At 40.3% G+C, this 18,871-nt stretch overlaps 1 protein-coding gene across 2 annotated transcripts in view; it reads right to left on the reverse strand.

Moving 5' to 3' along the window:
• Positions 1-18,871, reverse strand: part of arhgef10la (Rho guanine nucleotide exchange factor (GEF) 10-like a) — a 202,956-nt gene that overhangs the window by 13,195 nt on the left and 170,890 nt on the right. For both annotated transcript variants that reach the window (XM_079844412.1, XM_079844411.1), the window contains 3 exons: positions 15,594-15,805; positions 12,956-13,113; positions 8,495-8,637 (listed from right to left, as the gene is read on the reverse strand). In XM_079844412.1, the coding sequence (XP_079700538.1) occupies positions 8,495-8,637; positions 12,956-13,113; positions 15,594-15,805 (513 nt within the window). The remainder of the gene's footprint in view (positions 1-8,494; positions 8,638-12,955; positions 13,114-15,593; positions 15,806-18,871) is intronic.

The raw sequence follows: 18,871 nt of genomic DNA on the forward strand, positions 1-18,871 counted from the left end.
CCCATAAACACACTCCTAAACCTTGTGGAAAACCTCCCCAGAGGAGTTGAAGCTGTTATAGCTGCAAAGGGTGGGCCAACTGCATATTAAACCCTACAGATTAAGAATGGGATGTCATTAAAGTTCAAGTGCATGTAAAGGCAGACGTCCCAAAACATTTGGCAATATAGTGTAGCTCTCTTTTGTTTTTCCATAAAAAACGTTTTAAAAAAAACAAAGAAGGTTGATCTCTAAATCTGTTGAGAATGTTAAAACCTGAAACCACAATAATATGCCCCCACATGTTTCTTATTCCTCCTGTGGTCAGTTTGCCAAAGAATTTAATACATTTTTGCACCAGTCGAATGAACGACTACAGTCAAAAATCTATTACACAGTGGAAATATTATCAATCTCAAAGCAAACTGAAGGGAGCTGTGTAAATAAGATAGAGCTAAACTATAAATAGACTATGACATGTTAAGACAACACAGATCTGTAATGCAGATAGAGCTGCCCAATACGCTTAGTTCTGTAAAATGGTCTCTGGGAGCCTGAAGGGCTCAATTCTCAACTATGATGATTTTGCAGCTTTTTTAAGAGATAAGATATCCTAAACTGAGATCTTTGAATTGAAAAAGACACTTATGACTGAAGTAACTCCAGAACTCATTTGACTAGAGAACCAACTACCATGTTTAAAATATTCCTTTATTAATATTTTACCCAGCTCACTGTTAATGCCCCAAAGGGCCACTGGTATAGCCGCCTCTTAAAGGGGCATTTCAGCGCTGGGAAGATGAGTCTCATTTATGTAGTAGAAATGTGAAATTATGTTTGAATTTGGTGCCTTCTAGACTGAGAAAAGACAGAAAATTTATTTTGTCTCATGTGGATGAAAGACAACAACTCCCAGAATGCACTTGCTTCGCTGCCCTACGAGGCCACTCCCAAAGCCACGGCTATAGGTTATCACTTGCCCACCGCGGCACCGCCCCCAACGTCGTTTTGATATTCATAGTAATACAATCATTTCGTTCAGTTAGAGAATAGACACTACAATTAAAAACTGAACGTGTCTTTTCAATAAAGTGTGAGTGAGCCGAACAAAAGTCACGGCACAAACGCAGCAGGAGTCAGATTTCATTCATCACGAGAGAAGAGCTGAGCAGAGCTGAGGTAAGCGCGGCTGTCATTCTCAGTGCGTGTCCAGTCTGGCGCGTTATCAGATTGCATATGGAAGCTAAACTTTCATAGGAATTTTTTGAAAAGTTTTTTGATTTTTTGAAAACACTCACTTTGCTCCGTACCGCTCCGTTATTAATGCCCGAGCCGAGCGGCAGCGGCCGTGCGCATCTACATTCTTTGAGTGAGATCCCTCCCCTGTGGGCGGGTTGAAAACATGCGGAACTAGCTCCTGTAGTCTTTAGCCTCTGGCCAAAAATCCTCCGATGACAGGGGGATATGAGGGGAGAAAGTACCATAATTCAAATATACTACCGGGTTTCTACTGATACAAAGCTTAATGCTAAATCACTGAAGTTACCCTTTAAGTACTACTCAGTAAACAGACTGGTATAAATGAAATCTTCATTTTAGACTGTAATTCTAATTATCTAATTCCTTAGTTAAAGTTAATGAAATGTAAGTTCAGCCTCTGATGCTTTAGATTCCACCAGTCTAACTGAAAAACTGCTGAGATGGATTCACTTAGGGACAGTTATGAGTTGGTTTAGATTCTGTCTGAACATAAAAACACATAGTTTTTACATAGTTAATGTCTAGAGTGACTGAAAGCTTGTTTTAATGGACATTTATAAAACAGATAGTTCCAGTCCTTGATTCTGATTGGTCAATAGCTGTGTTTTATTCACGATAAAGCACGGCTATGACCGCTTCACCCAATGGTTCTGTGTATCACTGCAACACCCTTAGCAACCATCCTTAGCAACATTAAACGATCAGTATAGTTCCATGTATTATGTATTTCAGTGAAATTAACTGCTTATTATTTACGTACTGAATTATGAGTGACCCCTGCTGACGTTATGTTGCGTCATTCACCTTTAATTTTGAGGCCACTCCATTCCTGCTGTTAAAGAGTCTTCTCTTAAAGGGGCAGTCACACTGCACTTTTCGTTCCATTTACTTCAATCAATACTTGAGGCGTGCTGTATAGTGAATGAGCCACAGCTGAAAGGCTTCCATAGTGTCAGTGGCAGATTATTAATACTTTACACAGTACTGTTCTCTCTGATCTTCCAGAAAAAAGTCCTAGACTAAAAAATTTCAAACACAGCAGCATGGCTGCTGATTAACACCAGAAGGGGGAACACACATTACAGCAGTTTATAAGTCCTCTTATTGGCTTCAACTTGTAGAATTTATTTAAAAATGCTGTAATCCTTCATGGAGCTTATTCGAAATAGTCTTCTCCTAACACTGGGACCGTTGTTGTTGTTTTATGGGGATCCAATGTTCAGTGTCTATGGTTTTTCTTGCAGAAGAGTCTTTCAGAAGATCTCATGCTGTTGAAACCTTAATTTTATAAATTATATTCCAAAATGCATTTTCACTAGTAGCTCTATTCATTATCTTCACTTTGGTTCTGCATTTCTGCTTACCATTTTATTTGAAATGGTAAGCAATTGTTAGAAATGAACAGTGTAAGGATATTCAGTTCTACAAAACACAAAAGCAACTTCCAATGCAAACGAACAGCTTTTATCTTTTCCTGCAATGTGTCAAATTATTGTGCCATCAAACTCACCATCCGACCAGTGGGTTCAAGGGCCACACATCATGAAGGTTTCAATGACTCGGGATCCAATTTCTTTGATTTCAAAGTGATTCACAGTGGATCCACTGTCTCAGAAAACAATACACCCCCTCCCAAGCACCTTTTAAAAGTCCACGGGGAAAGAGGAGCCATTTCATGCCTGATCCTCTAATGAGGCATGAGGGAGCTGCGCTCCTTATCGAGGGTTTGCACGCAGCCCCCTGAGGTTTGTGGTGCTACCGAGGAGCCCTGAGAGCTCTTACAAACAGCTAGTTCTCCAGTCTGGGGTTGAGGCAGATTAGTTGGATGGGGTGAGGTGGGTGCGAGAGACCGTTCTCTCCTCTGCACACTAGCGGACAGGGATTAGCACCTGTTTGCGTGCCCTTGCCAAAGGGAGCTTCTTTTGTTTGAGAGCAAGGGAGAAGACTGAAACTGCCTTTGATGTGTTTTCGCTTTTAATTGACTTGTCGGCAGTGCTTGCCTTTGCTCTCTTGTTCTCTCTATGTTTTCGTTTTATAATGCTTGGACTTCAGAGACAAGACACTAGAAGAATAATTATATCAAAACTGTTGTGATTTTATAGTTTGGGGTCAGTAAGATTTGTATTAGTTAATACTTTTATTCAGCAAGAATGGTTTAAATTGATTAAAAAAAGTGACTGTAAAGAGATTTACATTGTTAGAAAAGGTTATCAAAGACCTTTTCCCTCAGAAATATTAAACAGAACTGTTTTCAACATTGATAATAATAATAAGAAATTATTCACCAAATCAGCATATTAGAATGATTTCTGAAGTAATGGCTATTGAAAATCATAGCTTTGTCATTACAGGAATAAATTACATAAATAGAAAGATTTTTAAATCTTAAAGATTCTCACTTAACTTTTCAATGGTAGTGTATATTAGTACGGAGGCCTATCAGAATTGCGAGATATAAACTTGCAATTGTGTGTTATAAAGTCGCAATTATCTTTTAAAATGTTTTATTCTGTGGCAGAAACAAGCTTCCATAGCATCCCATTCAACACAATTGCGCTAAAACAGGTATGGATTTACAGATATAGAATAAAACAACCCTATGATTGAAAAATGTGGACAATCTAATAAATATACATGAACATCTTGGGTAAGCCTGGCATCTACATGGATAATTTGATTTGGATAAAAGCATCTAAATGAATAAAATGCAGACCATATGAAGCACGCACATCCTAAGTACATTTATCACAGCTGCTTGCTGAAATAACAATGATCATTTTGCTTGAAACATCATGTTCATGGTGAGAAGTACATTTATCCACATACAGTACAGTAACATACTGACACAGTAAGTCATGCACATGAGATGAGACTCATTTAAGATGCATGTACAGTGCATCCAGAAAGTATTCACAGCGCTTCACTTTTCCCATATTTTGTTGTTACAGCCTTATTCCAAAATGGATTCAATTGATTATTTTTGTTCCTCAATTCTACAAACAATACCCCATAATGACAAATTTATTAAACATAAAAAATGGAAGAAGAAAAAAATCACATGTACATACTGTAAGTATTCACAGCCTTTGCTCAATACTTTGTTGAAGCACCTTTGGCACCAATTACAGCCTCAATTCTTTTTGAGTATGACACTACAAGCTTGGCACACCTAATTTTTGGCAGTTTCTCTCATTCTTCTTTGCAGGACCTCTCAAGGTTGGATGGGGAGCATTGGTGCACAGCCATTTTCAGATCTCTCCAGAGATGTTTAATCAGGTTCAAGTCTGGGTTCTGGCTGGGCCACTCAAGGACATTCAAAGAGTTGTCCCGTAGCCTCTCCTTTGTTATCTTGGCTGTGAGCTTAGGGTCATTGTCCTGTTGGACTTTCGCCCCAGTCCAGAGCACTCTGGAACAAGTTTTCATCAATAATGTCTCTCTACATTGCTGTATTCAGATTTCCCTCGATCCTGACTAGTCTCCCAGTTCCTGCCACTGAAAAACATCCCCATAGCATGATGCTGCCACCACCATGCTTCACTGTAGGGATGGTATTGGCCAAGTGATGAGCATTGCCTGGTTTCCTCCAGAAATGACGCTTGTCATTCAGGCCAAAGAGTTCAATCTTTGTTTCATCAGACCAGAGAATTTTGTTTCTCATGGTCTGAGAGCCCTTCAGGTGCCTTTTGGCAAACTCCAGGCGGTTTGTCATGTGCCGTCTGGTCACTCTACCATACAGGCCTGATTGGTGGAGTGCTACAGAGATGGCTGTTCTTCTGGAAGGTTCTCGTCCCTCCACAGAGAAACGCTGGAGCTATGTCAGAGTGACCATCGGGTTCTTGGTCACCTCCCTGACTAAGGCCCTTATCCCCCGATCACTCAGTTTGGCCGGGCCGACAGCTCTAGGAAGAGTCCTGGTGGTTCCAAACTTCTTCCATTTACAGATGATGGAGGCCACTGAGTTCATTGGGACCTTCAATGTTGCAGAATTTTTTTCTCTAACCTTCCCCAGATCTGTGACTCGATACAATTCTGTCTTGAAGGTCTACAGACAATTCCTTTGACTTCATGGCTTTTGTGCTTTGACATGCACTGTTAACTGTAGGACCTTATATAGACAGGTGCGTGCCTTTCCAAATCATGTCCAATCAACTAAATTTACCACAGGTGGACTCCAATCAATTTGTAGAAACATCTCAAGGATGATCAGTGGAAACAGGATGCACCTGAGTCAATTTTTAGTGTCATGGCAAAGGCTGGGAATACTTATGTACATATGATTTTTTCGTTTTCTATTTTTAATAAGTTTGCAAAGATTTCAAACAAACTTCTTTCACATTGTCATTATGGGTTATTGTTTGTAGAATTGAATAAAAAATAATGAATTGAATCAATTTTGGAATAAGGCTGTAATATAACAAAATGTAGAAAAAGTGAAGTGCTGTGAATACTTCCCAGATGCACTGTAAATACAAGGGGTCAATTTTATAAAATGTGCATATGCGTTGCGTTCGGATGTTTGGGAATGCAATCATGTGTGACACTTCTGGGAGGTCATTTTACCAAATCATTCTGATGACAGACTTTTTATAGTCTTTTGATAAGATTTATCAGATTATCCGCCTCAATTAAACAAGTTTTAGGTGCATTTTAAAAAATGTTTGCGCATCTTGGCATTTCCATCCAACGTTTTTTTATGTGATATCCCAAAATGTGCATACAATTTGTTCTGTTAGGACCACTATCGTCAAAGATGAGCATACATTTAGCAATTTTACAGTTTGGATTGGCGGTATGGTTCTGTTCTGGGCAAGATAGCATGGATAAGAGCAGGGAGAGCAGCAATAACTCCCCTTTGGGTAAACCGAACAGAACCAACATAATTGAAGAAAAAATTGTCTGATTCGAAGAGGAATATCAGAATGCCAAGTCAGCTGATGCAAGCGAGCTTGACTGAGATGACCGGGGGCGGACTGGGGCAAAAAAGTGGCCCTGGACTTTCTGGCACAAAGCGGCCCATCACACGGTCTGCAACACACCTCACCATAAACCCACCAGATCATTATGCACAGAGTCATTTTTAATACCAGTTACTAACAAAACAATATAAATAATATTTATACAGAAATATAAATGCTTTTTATTTATTTTTATTGAAATGCTCATCATTAAGATTAATGAATGACTGGTATACTTTTTTACGTTATATATTTGTGTTTCCAAGTGCGCATGGCAGATAGTAAATAATAATGTGTCCTTTAGGAGCTTGATATCTCCTGTCATTTTATGGAATAGAGCTCCAATTGTGGAAAAGAGTGTAAAAATTCTTGTTTATGAAAAATACAGCATATTAGAATGATTTCTGACAGATCATGTGACACAGAAGTGATGATGCTGAAAATTCAGCTTTGATCAAAAGAATATATTACATTTTACCTACACATAGAAAACAGCTATTTGAAACTGTATTAATATTTCATATTTGTGAATTTAAAGTATTTGTTTTTTTATCAAATAAATTCAGCGCCTTCTTTACAAAAAAAAGTCTTAATTATTTGAAACTTTTGATCGCCAGTAAAATAATGCATGTGAACTAATTAGCAAATTATATTGTTATCTTAGCAAATTACTCTTTCCTAACACGGGACGTATGTTTTATGAATCATTTTCAAATGATTACTGAAGAAATCCTGGAAACAGATAGCCACAAACATTCACTCTTACCTGATATGCTGAAAACTGTTAATGTTTCTTTGTGCATTACGTGACAAATAGCGTAAAGGGCATTAAAATGTGAGGAATTTGAAAAGGTTAGAAGTAGTTTGCATCCCTGGAAATTAATGTCTGTTGTTTAAAAATTTTTTTATTGTAAACAGTCTGCAAATATTGCTGTATCAGGTTCAGCTGCTAATCTTACCTGAGCTTGCATTCTTCAAGCATTAAAAGGAGCCGTGCTGCTTGGTTTCTGTGGACAGTTGGTTTCTCCAGATGGCTAGTCCACCCCTGGACATGACCTGCCAGAACTAACGCTACGCTTGATGTGGATGGAAACATAGCTACTGAGTCTCACACAGAGACAGAGGTTGCCCCCACCGCATCACCCTAAAGATACTACATCACTATGTCACAGCAGGAGATCACTGTTCTTCCCTTTGAGCGTACAAAACACAGCAATTCTCCACCTACAATACAATCATCATACCTAACCCCTCATTAGTCCACTATAATACTAGGTGACAGTGCTTACAAGAGAAACGTTTAAACAACCTCTCATTTTACCATGTGTGGGACTTCACTCCTCAGCTTTTATTGTTCTGATTTACAAGGAAGAGATTTCTACATGGTTATGAGACAAAATTGGATATCAAGTTGGTTGCAGTCCCAAGATTTTATTTGAAAGAGTTTGCTCTGCATAGTGCAGACGTGCCCAACTATGTTTGCTTTTTCTGCAGTACCAAGAGTTGAAATACTTTCAGCATTCTACATCAATAGAAATCCAGTGGCCTCAATAGTTTCGGGTCAAGGGAACAAGGTGGCACACTGTTGTGTGGAATTATTACCTAAAAACCAGTGACGAGAGAAATTCGCACAGGCTCTATTGCTTATCCCACCGACACACATCATTGTACGCCACTTTGCCATGGGTCCCAAAGAGGCAGATTTACAGCTGTAGAGGAGATGCTCCCCCTCCAGCTGCTGGGCCAGCATGGCTCCGCGGGGAAAGGGATACAATGTAATCAGTCGAACAAAACAGAGCACTGGCCTGAACCATGGAGGATCAACCGAAAAGCAGCAGGGGCCCACTCACCTACCACTAGCTCAAATCTCCTCTCTGATGGGCGCATCCAGAGAAATCTCAGAGGATAAAAGAGATGTTTGATTCCAAAGATAAAACCCAAGAAGGCAGAACTAAAGGAAGGCTCAGGGTTATGGAGGCCCATGGGGTAGATCCCTGGGGTACGTCTCTTCCATATTTGAGACAGCCGGGAAAGATTATGAGCGTGTCAGAGCTATTTACTCATCCTGTGTGTTTTAAAGGTAAGAGAGAAAAAAGGAGAGCTAACAACAGACCCTAGAGGAGACACTCTGGTCATATGGATTACAGCTCTTCGGTAGGATTATTGATCTTCACACACAAGCTAATTTGTCAGTCAGTGTTGGCCAAATGCCCGTGAAACATATTCTGTGCTCTTCCATTTGCTAAAGTTTGGTGTGAAAGCATATCAGCATGAGTAGAGCTTTGGAATGATGAGTCTACCTGAGTGGACAGACTGGAGCCATCAACTACAGTAACTGTGTTAGCACAGCTAGCCCAGACCGAGTCCTCCAAGGCAAGTAGTGTCCTGATGGGAGCTGAGCCAACTGTTACTTTTCTACAGGAGTCTTGGCTCCACAGTTCCCCTATAAAACAGAAACACACAAAATCACAATCATGTCAACTTTCCAACTTTTGCATCAATCAAATGTTTTTCTGGACTTTTCCTCAACTATGGGCAAAGTTTAGGCTCTTAAAACAAACTTTATTCTTTTTACTCTTTACTCTTTTTGACTGGTAGAAATGAACTTCTAATAGTAATGTCATAGCTATGAATTAATGTAGTCTACAGTACATACACACATGAAATTTATTTTACACCTATGCATAATCTGACCAAATTTCATCTTGATTCACATTTCATAATTCATATCAAGATGACACGACTGTGTCCTTGCGAAATAAATATTTTTTTTTTTATTTAATTCAAATAAACTTAAATGTAAAATAAATAAAAATTGAATTAAAAAAAATTCTCAAATAATAAATATAAAAATGGTGCATGTTTGTTTTGAACGCCATCAGCTTTAAAAATGTAATACCCAGAAAATACCCCAAAATATTTCCTGAATACATATTCTGAAAGTTTTGTGACAGAAAAGAGAAACAAGGTAAAAGTATAAAGGCAAATACAATGAGGCATGTGAAATACCTTGCTTGAAAGCAAATCGCTAATCCTATCTGGTGGAACATTTAAAATATGGCCAAATATAGTCAATGCTAGTAAATTTGCATGTTATTTCCCCCCCAAAAAAAACAGTGCTTCAAATGGCATAGCTACAAAAATGTGCTGCATGCTAATTCCACTGCTTTAGCCCTGAGCAAGTCACTTAAAGTAAATTGGTTTCATTAATACTCAAGAGTAAATCCTTGTGTTTGCAAGACAAATATGTATAACTGGTGGTGGAACTGTATAATTTCTGGCAACGTCTTAAAAACATACAGCTAGAGTAAGCACTGCAAGGTGTGTTTGTGGACTGCATATCTCCCTCAATAAAACTAGCGCTTTCTATGGTAATGCACTAACAGTGCCATGTTAATAACTGCGGCGTGTTGTGTAATCCAATTTATACGTTTCTCACCAGTGTGCTCAGAACACGGCAGACTTTTTCCTTGAGTTTTAATCACAGGGTTTGCGCCGTAACCACCATGGACACCATTACGGGATGCATTACATAAGCTTTTTTCTTCATCTTTTTCGCCCCCCATCACAGTGTGTTAATGAAGCAAAATTGGAGAGGGAAGCGCAGCGAGCCATTTAATTAACATATCGAGTTGTTTATTTCTGCCTTTGAAACCAGAATAGCTTTACAATGACTTCCGACTTCCTCAGGTTAATTGCTTGGCATATTCAAAATGTCAGTCTTCCCACTTTTCTCATCCATTTGCTTTGAAAACATCCCCTCAGCCACTCGGAACCCCCCTCATCCTCAAATAAAGGCCGCTTTAGATTTGCTTCTTTCAGAGACAAGGACCTTCAGGGGCAGAGAGGACTTATCTGGACACTCAAAGCATCTACAGATGCAGTCTTTACTTTATTGCTCCAAAAGTAATAAAGTGGAATGGGGAGAGATGCTGTTTCATTCAGATGGGCGCTTATTGCTTCTGGGTGTAATATATTTACGTATTTTCTTCGGAAAGTTAGACACCTCATTATTATCCTTATAAATTCTGCGTACTGTTGATTAAACATAACAAAATGATCCTACCCTCTTAATGTATCTAGGAAAAAAAGGGAGGAAAAACAAGAAATCCCCCCCCCCCCCGAGCAATTTCGGCTTGCTCATACATTTCAAAAATCTTTCTGATTAATCTCATGCAAGACTCCAGTGTTTATTACAGTGTTTTGAGGGCAATGTATTGCTCCACAGAGTAATTTGAAGGATTTTCTTTTGCTAAAAAAAATAAAATAAATTATATATACATACATACACGCCGATCGGTGAAGTGAATAACACTGATTATCTCTTCATCACGGCATCTGTTAGTTAGTCGGTGGGATATGTTAGGCAGCAAGTGAACATTTTGTCCTCAAAGTTGATGTGTTAGAAGCAGGAAAATGGGGGCAGGGGTAAGGATTTGAGCGAGTTTGAGAAGGGCCAAATTGTGATGGCTAGACGGCTGGGTCAGAGCATCTCCAAAACTGCAGCTCTTGTGAGGTGTTCCCGGTCTGCAGTGGTCAGTATCTACCAAAAGTAGTCCAAGGAAGGAACAGTGGTGAACCGGCGACAGGCTCATGGCGGCCAAGCTTCATTGATGCATGTGGGGAGCGAGGGCTGGCCCGTGTGGTCCGATCAAACAGACAAGCTACTGTAGCTCAAATTGCTCAAGAAGTTAATGCTGGTTCTGAAAGAAAGGTGTCAGAATACACAGTACATCGCAGTTTGTTGTGTATGGGGCTGCATAGCCACAGACCAGTCATGCTGACCCCTGTCCACCATCAAAATTGCCAACAGTGGGCACGTGAGCATCAAAACTGGACACGGAGCAATGGAAGAAGGTGACCTGGTCTGATGAATCATATTTTCTTTTACATCACGTAGATGGCCGAGTGTGTGTGTGTTGCTTACATGTGGAACACATGGCACCAGGATGCACTATGGGAAGAAGGCAAGCCGGCGGAGGCAGTGTGATGCTTTGGACAATGTTCTGCAAGGAAACCTTGGGTCCTGCCATCCATGTGGATGTTACTTTGACACGTACCACCTACCTAAGCATTGTTGCAGACCATGTAAACCCTTTCATGGAAACGGTATTCTTTGGTGGCTTTCAGCAGGATAATGTGCCCTGCCACAAAGCAAAAATGGTTTAGGAATGGTTTGAGGAGCACAACAATGAGTTTGAGGTGTTGATTTGCCCTCCAAATTCCCCAGATCTCAATCCAATCGAGCATCTGTGGGATGAGCTGAACAAGCAAGTCCAATCCATGGAGGCCCCACCTCGCAACTTTCAGGACTTAAAGGATCTGCTGTTAACATCTTAGTGCCAGATACCAGAGCACACCTTCAGGGGTCTAGTGGAGTCCATGCCTTGACAGGTCAGGGCTGTTTTTGCAGCAAAAGGGGGACCAACACAATATTAGTGTCAATATTAGGTCATATTGTTATACCTGATCAGAGTATATTATATGTAAATATATATTAAATCCAGCCTGTACTTCCCCAGGAAATATATTTGTTTGTAATTTCTTTCTTTCCAGTCTATGAATAGCAATATTCAATCGCCACACTGCACATCAGCATAATTAATCTTACTTTCCACTTCAGTGGAGGTAATTCCTTGTTGACAGCCAGGTAAGTAGTGCAATGTGATAAACCCATTGTGCCAGGGCTGTCTGCCTTGCACCACCCCCAACATACAAGTAGACACACAGCGCAGTCTCTCGCTATCCATCATGTCTCCGAATGCAAGAGTTCTGCATGCCCGCCCGTCTCGTGTTGTCATTAACCCACACTTACTTACAGCAAATGAATAAGGCGCAGACGCGGACAGAGGACAGACTTGTGAAATCATAAATTGCTTTCAAGGTAATCCCGAATCCATTGGCTTTCTATCTAACTAATACATACCCAGAACAATCTTATCGCCCCTGTCTCATCTCTGAATGCATTCAGAATACATGACAGAACTAATATCTTTCATACACTCACTGAGGCATTCAGCTTCACCAGAGAAGGGACCGGAAAAAAAACATCCTTAAATGTTTGAATAGAAGGTTGATGAAAGAACAAATTGAACACGGGGACAATCAGATTCATTTGTACTATTAATTTGATTTGATTACCCTTTCACTCTATTGAGTCCCTTTCATTTGGGGACATACTAATAATTACCACTCTTAATTATCCTACCCATTTAGTGTTTAATCCCATTAGTGAGAAAAAGAAAAGAGAAAACATACTGAATGCAACTGTCCATTTCTGTGCTAATGTGATAAAGAGAAAAAACAAGCCTAAAAGGACAGAAATAACATAGACATTTAAATCCAAAATGATTAGAATCCTAAACAAACAGCGGCAGAGTATGCAGAATACATCGCTTTGTTTAGCATAAAACATCAAAGCAAAAGAGAAACAACTATATCCTCACGCAAATGACGAGCCCTTAAATTAATCAGAATATATGTTACTTATATTTTGTTCACGTAAAAGACTAGGCAGAGTCATATTTACCAGTGAGAAACTCTCTATGATATCCATATTGGGACATTGGAAGGGGCGTGGCCACATAAAAAAATCAGTTCAATTTTTTATATTTACTTCTGCATTTCATTTCCAACTTGAATTCATGCCAACTTGGAACTCTTCAGGCGCACTTGAAGGCAGCATGAGTGTAGGATGTGAAAGAAAGGATGGCAAACTCCACATCAGTATAATGAGACATCAAGCATTATGTAACTTGTACCTCCGTGATGTCTCCCATAAACCGTCAGCGTTCCATCCCGCAGGCCAGCGAACAGGAAGTTACCGGAATGTTTGAGACATAGAACTGGACAGCCCTCTGGGTTACGGAGGGTCACGAGACACTGGACGGCTGTGTCCATACTGCCATAGAACAGGATGCTTTTGGAGAAAAACAAAGAACATACAGTACAAGGACATCTATGTGGGAAGTATAATCTTGAATGGAAGAAAGGAAAGCTAATGGCTTATTCCCACTGTGCATTTGCCTTAATATTGTGTAATGATATTTTTTAAAAGAAATTGTACGTTCTCTGTATAGCTAATCAGTCCCTTTCATTTGCTTAAAGAATCTCTCAGAATACCTACTGTTCTTCTCAACCTTCATAAATGATTGAAAATCACAGTGATTTTAAGAGAAATTAATTTCATTTCTGCACTTTAAAAATGTCTCCACAAATCATCATGAAACTGCCCAAAATGTTTTATATTAGTTGCTAAAACTCATGCAAAGCTCTTTTTAGCCCACTGAGCATAGTCATCACCTGATTCTTAAATCTGTGTACACCGCAATGTCTGTAATTGCACCTTAAATTTGATTAAAAGGCTTTTACCTCTCTAACTTCCCCTATTGCTAGATATGTGCTCAAAACAAGCAGCTATTAGGCTATTAGTGTTGGCTACCGCTTTTTTCTTGCACACTGCAGAGTGACCTGACAAGAAAATAAGGCAGCATTGATGTTGCATTTCATTTACATGGAACCAAAGCAGCATCAATATCTTTGATACTAGAGGCTTAGCTGGGTTTAGTTTCCTTGGAGCAAAGATGCTGTGTAAAGATGCTTTTAGATATTTAACATGGCATCTGCAGGGTTTTTAAAATCAAATTTTAGGCTTTTTTAAGACCTGCACAAATAAAATGTATACCATATGTCTGGGATACAGCAATGTCTATGCTAACATCCAAACAAATAAATGACTGTAAAAATAAGGATTTAAATGATTGTACAGGTTTTGACATAAACAAAACATGGACATAGTATATAGTTTAATTTAGGCCTTCAGGTCATTTTGACCCATGAGGGAAAGATTTGTTACAACGTGCGAGGGAGGGATTAAGGTTTTTTAGCGCGTTTATACTATTACAGCTCTCATGGTTAAAGGTGAACTATGTTAGATTTTTGCAGTAAAATATCCAAAAACCACTAGGCCAGTGTTATATATTTTGTTCAGCTGAGTACTTAGAATATCCCAAATGTTTCCAACTATTTGTAAATCATGAGAAATTGCTATTTTAACCAAGGAACCAAGGAACCGGGACGTGTGAGCTATGCGTTTGAGGGAGTCGACTGTCGATTGCGTCATATCTGCGTTACCCCCGCTTTCCGACAAGTGTCATAGCGACCGCCGAGCGAACGTCATAACTTCCTTTTCAACACACTCAGATATATCTAATACGATAAACAGAGCTGCGTTACCTCATACTCATGACTGAAAAAGAGGAAGTGGCTATGCCATAATAACGGCAGGGGGGGCAGTAGCTCAGTGGTTCATGTAGGTTGTCTACAAACTGGAAGGTTGGTGGTTCGATCCCCGGTTCCACCTGACCAAGTGCCGAGGTGTCCATGAGCAAGACACCTAACCCCCAGCTGCTCCCGACGAGCTGGATGGCGCCTTGCATGGCTGACACCGCTGTCGGTGTGTGAATGAGTGTATGAATGGGTGAATGTGAGGTAAATGTAAAGCGCTTTGGATGGCCGTAGGTCTGCTAAAAGCGCTATATAAATGCAGTCCATTTACCATAACAGTCCCACTCTTCAATCGCTCCTGCGGCCTTGCTCAGCTCCACAACACTCAGCCCTGCTCTGCTTCATACTACAGTAATGTTAATAATCGCATCCATGAACATGATTTCTGCCCGAGTCCTATCCTGACTCTTTTCCACCGGCTGTGAGGTGAAAACCACATGTCCCAAGATTCTGCGCTCAAACGTGGTGTCATCAAACTACGCCTTTGTTTTGAACAGGCGACCTCTAGTGGACGGAAAAGTTACATAGTGTCGCTTTAACTAATTGTGAAAAGTGTTGCATTACATTTAGATCTATGGCATTTTATTTAGATCTTGCATTATATTAAGATCTGAAAGGTTGCAGTGATGATCATTGTAGCCGATCACAGACATGTTGAGCGCATGAAAGCAGTGATCTTGTTATTGCAACTCAGTTTCTATACACTAACGAATGCTTTCATCTTTACTAACAGTGCAAACGTGATATAGTTAACCTGTTAGATTCGTTGAATAAAACGTGAGTCACTGATAAACGCGTCACTGATAAACTCTCGCGGTTCGCGGAGATCGAGCATTTGTTGGGCCTGGTGTCTATAAAATATTTTCTTTGACTAACAAGGAAGTTTTCATCTCCGAAACTTACAGGATATTCTTATATCACAATTCACTTTTACATATCAAAGGCTGAATGAAAAGTCGATTTCTCAATTCATGACCACTTTAAGAATTTGATGCAACTAAATCTAAGACTTTTTAAGGACCCAAGGGGGTCCTGATTTAACAGGTACTTAAATATCTTTATCTTTAATAAACTGAGGAACATAACACACATTTTTATATTAAACAGTCTTACCTGCCATCATCAAGTCCTACACAGATAGTATTTCCAACTCCAGTGGAATTGCGAGGGCCAGTTTCAGCATCCTCTGAAGGGGGGGGCTCAGGCACATACTCCAGACACATCACTCGAGCGCCCATCTGGAGGGATTTTACAAGCCGAGGTGTGGGTCTGTTCAAGGAGAATACGTCCACCTGGCCATGAGAGGAATCACCTCCACTGGCTACCTGCAAAAAAAGAGCAAGGACACTACTATTATGGGTCAAAACCAAAACCACTCTCACATACATGACAGTACAGATAGGGAAAGAAAATAACAGAAGAAGGGAAGGTTTTTTTTTTTTGCCACTTTCAACCACTCCCTCTGCTGAGAAACACACTGAAAAACATTTCAAACAGTAGAAAACTCTTGCACTTCCTGTGTACTTTAAAGCTTCCCAGCCCTATTATTTTATTCTTGTCAATTTCAATTTCACGGTAACGGCAAAGTTAAAATCATATATCTGGTATAATTCAAACTCATAGTCTTTCGCTTGATAAAGTCTCTCAAATTCACACTTAATGCATTCTCAGTGTGATAACTTCAAACATCTTTTTTTGAAACTCCAGGGATCTTTTCATCGCTGAAGCAGAGGAAAAGGTGGGGTGGAGAGATGTCTTTTGAAAGCTGCTGAGCTGTTTGACAATGGAGGGTTTCCTTTGGGCTGATGATTGATCGCCTTCTTAAAACAGAGACTGAGATGACAAACTCGATCCTTGGTGAAATTACATGTAGTTGACAGAATAAGACTTCAGCACAGTGCTGCTCATAAATCCATCCTCTGGTGCCTTGCCTCAACAATTGATCTAGGTTCTGCACCCATCCATTTTCCTACCAAGTTGCTTTAAAATGCAGACTCTTGTAACACATTTGGATTGCATTGCATCATAAATTAATAATCCCCCCGTTCATGAAAAATAGTGTTTGTCATCGCCCCCCTGCACGGCCGCTCACACTCTCTCATGGTTACTCATTCATGCATAATGCAAGGGAAGCAACCCGCTCGCTATTAGAAATTAAACGAACTGATCAGCATCCCATCATGCCTGCCACACAAATTGGCTCATCTCTCCTTGTGCGGCACTAAACTGCTCCAATTACAAAATCCATACAAAAAAGCCTTCGAGAGGTGGTTTAACCAAGGGAGATAAAGGGGAAGAGTATTACAGAGAGTCTGCTGGCCTCATTATAAATAGCCCTTGTTTAGGGGCCATCATTTATGATTACCTCCGGACACTGAGCCGAGTCACTGGACGATTGGAGTGTAATACCAACCAAAAAAGAAAGAAAACAACGGCAGAGTGGGAGGGATGCTGCCGGACAGTAGAGATTAATTCTCATTCTCAGTCATGTTATGTGAGCAAAATGGCCAGGCTAAATATAGTCTTTAACCTTACAGTTCCCCCCTAATTTGCATGCAATCATTTGTCTGATTTGTATCACAGCGTAAAAATCTGGACGGCCAAGGTCTCGTGGGCAGGGAAGAGCGAGGCAGAGCAAATAACGGGCCTGTTAAGGCAACACAGTAGGAGATAGGGAGGACTTATCTTCAGGCAAGGGGGACGGAAAATAACTAACACTCCCTGCGTTTTTTTCTTCTTCTTGCTACTCAGCTGCAACCTCTAACGTGCCCACTTTCTCCTGCTTTCTCACACAGGCACAAATCCATGTGCGTGAACACGATGTTGATCTACCTCTCCTCTTTAAATTCAATTCCTCCATAGACTAGGTGGAATTACAGCTCCCTGACAAACTCATCAGTACTTGTTTGGAGGAGTAGATATCTGGAATCCTGCCCTGGACGCATCCCTGTTTTTTTGGCCGGAAAGCCGTGAAAACAAGTCTTAGAGCCAAAGCTCTGGACACCAGAGCATTAATTAGGCTAAAATTGACTAAGAGCCTAAAGGGAACAAAGATAGCCTGGGGAGAAAGACTGTATCTGTCTATTTGTACACATTCAAAGATTTGTCTTGGACATCCTTTATGAAGTGTTTTAGATTTTTTTGGCTTTACAGATGACAAATAGAGGATAGCAAATAGTGAAAATAATGCTGTATGCACCAATCAGAATGGAATTGAATGTGCATTTTAAATTCCAGTCCAATTGTTGATGTGCAGTATAATTAGAACTTAACGAAGTAGAATTTAAAACGGACAAAATGCATACAAGTCTAATACTTGTAACAACTAGTTATCATCATACACAGCTTATGTATACATCAATTAATCTATATATACATACTATATTGCAAAAGGATTGGGACACTCCTCCAAATCATTGAATTTAAGTGTTCCAATCACTTCCATGGCCACAGTTATATAAAATCAAGCATCTGGGCATGCAGACTGCTTCTACAAACATTTGTGAAAGAATGGGTCGCTCTCAGGAGCTCAGTGAATTCAAGCGTGGTACCGTGATAGGTTGCCACCTGTGCAATAAGTCCATTCGTGAAATTTACTCACTCCTAAATATTCCACGGTCAACTGTTAGTGGTATTATAACAAAGTGGAAGCAATTGGGAACAACAGAAACTTTTAAAAATCACTGAGCAAGTGAGCGCATGCTAAGGCGCACAGAAGTCGCAACTTTCTGCAGAGTCAATAGCTACAGACCTCCAAACCTCCATGGCCTTCAGATTAGCTCAAGAACAGTGTGTAGAGAGCTTCATGGAATGGGTTTCGATGGCCGAGCAGCTGCATCCAAGCCTTACATCACCAAGTGCATTGCAAAACGTCGGATGCAGTGGTGTAAAGCACGCTGCCACAGAACTCTAGAGTAGTAGAGACGTATTCTCTGGAGTGACAAATCACGCAATCTGATGGACAAATCTAGGTTTGGCGGTTGCCAGGAGAACGGTACTTGCCTGACTGCATTGTGCCAAGTGTAAAGTTTGGTCAAGGGGGGGCGATAGTGTGGGGTTGTTTTTCAGGGGTTGAGCTTGGCCGCTTAGGTCCAGTGAAAGGAACTCGTAATGCTTCAGCATACCAAGACATTTTGGGCAAATTCATGCTCCCAACTTTTTGGGAAAAGTTTGGGAATGGCCCCCTCCTGTTCCAACATGACTGTGCACCAGTGCACAAAGCAAGGTCCATAAAGACATGGATGAGCGAGTTTGGTGAGAAAGAACTTGACTGGCCTGCAATTAGAGCAGAGACTGCGAGCCAGGCCTTCCCGTCCAACATCAGTGCCTGACCTCACAAATGTGTCTCTAGAAGAATGGTCAAAAAATTCCCATAAACACTCTCCTAAACC

Source organism: Gobio gobio, assembly GCF_949357685.1.
Source record: "Gobio gobio genome assembly, chromosome: 19".
NCBI classification, from domain to species: Eukaryota; Metazoa; Chordata; class Actinopteri; order Cypriniformes; family Gobionidae; genus Gobio; species Gobio gobio.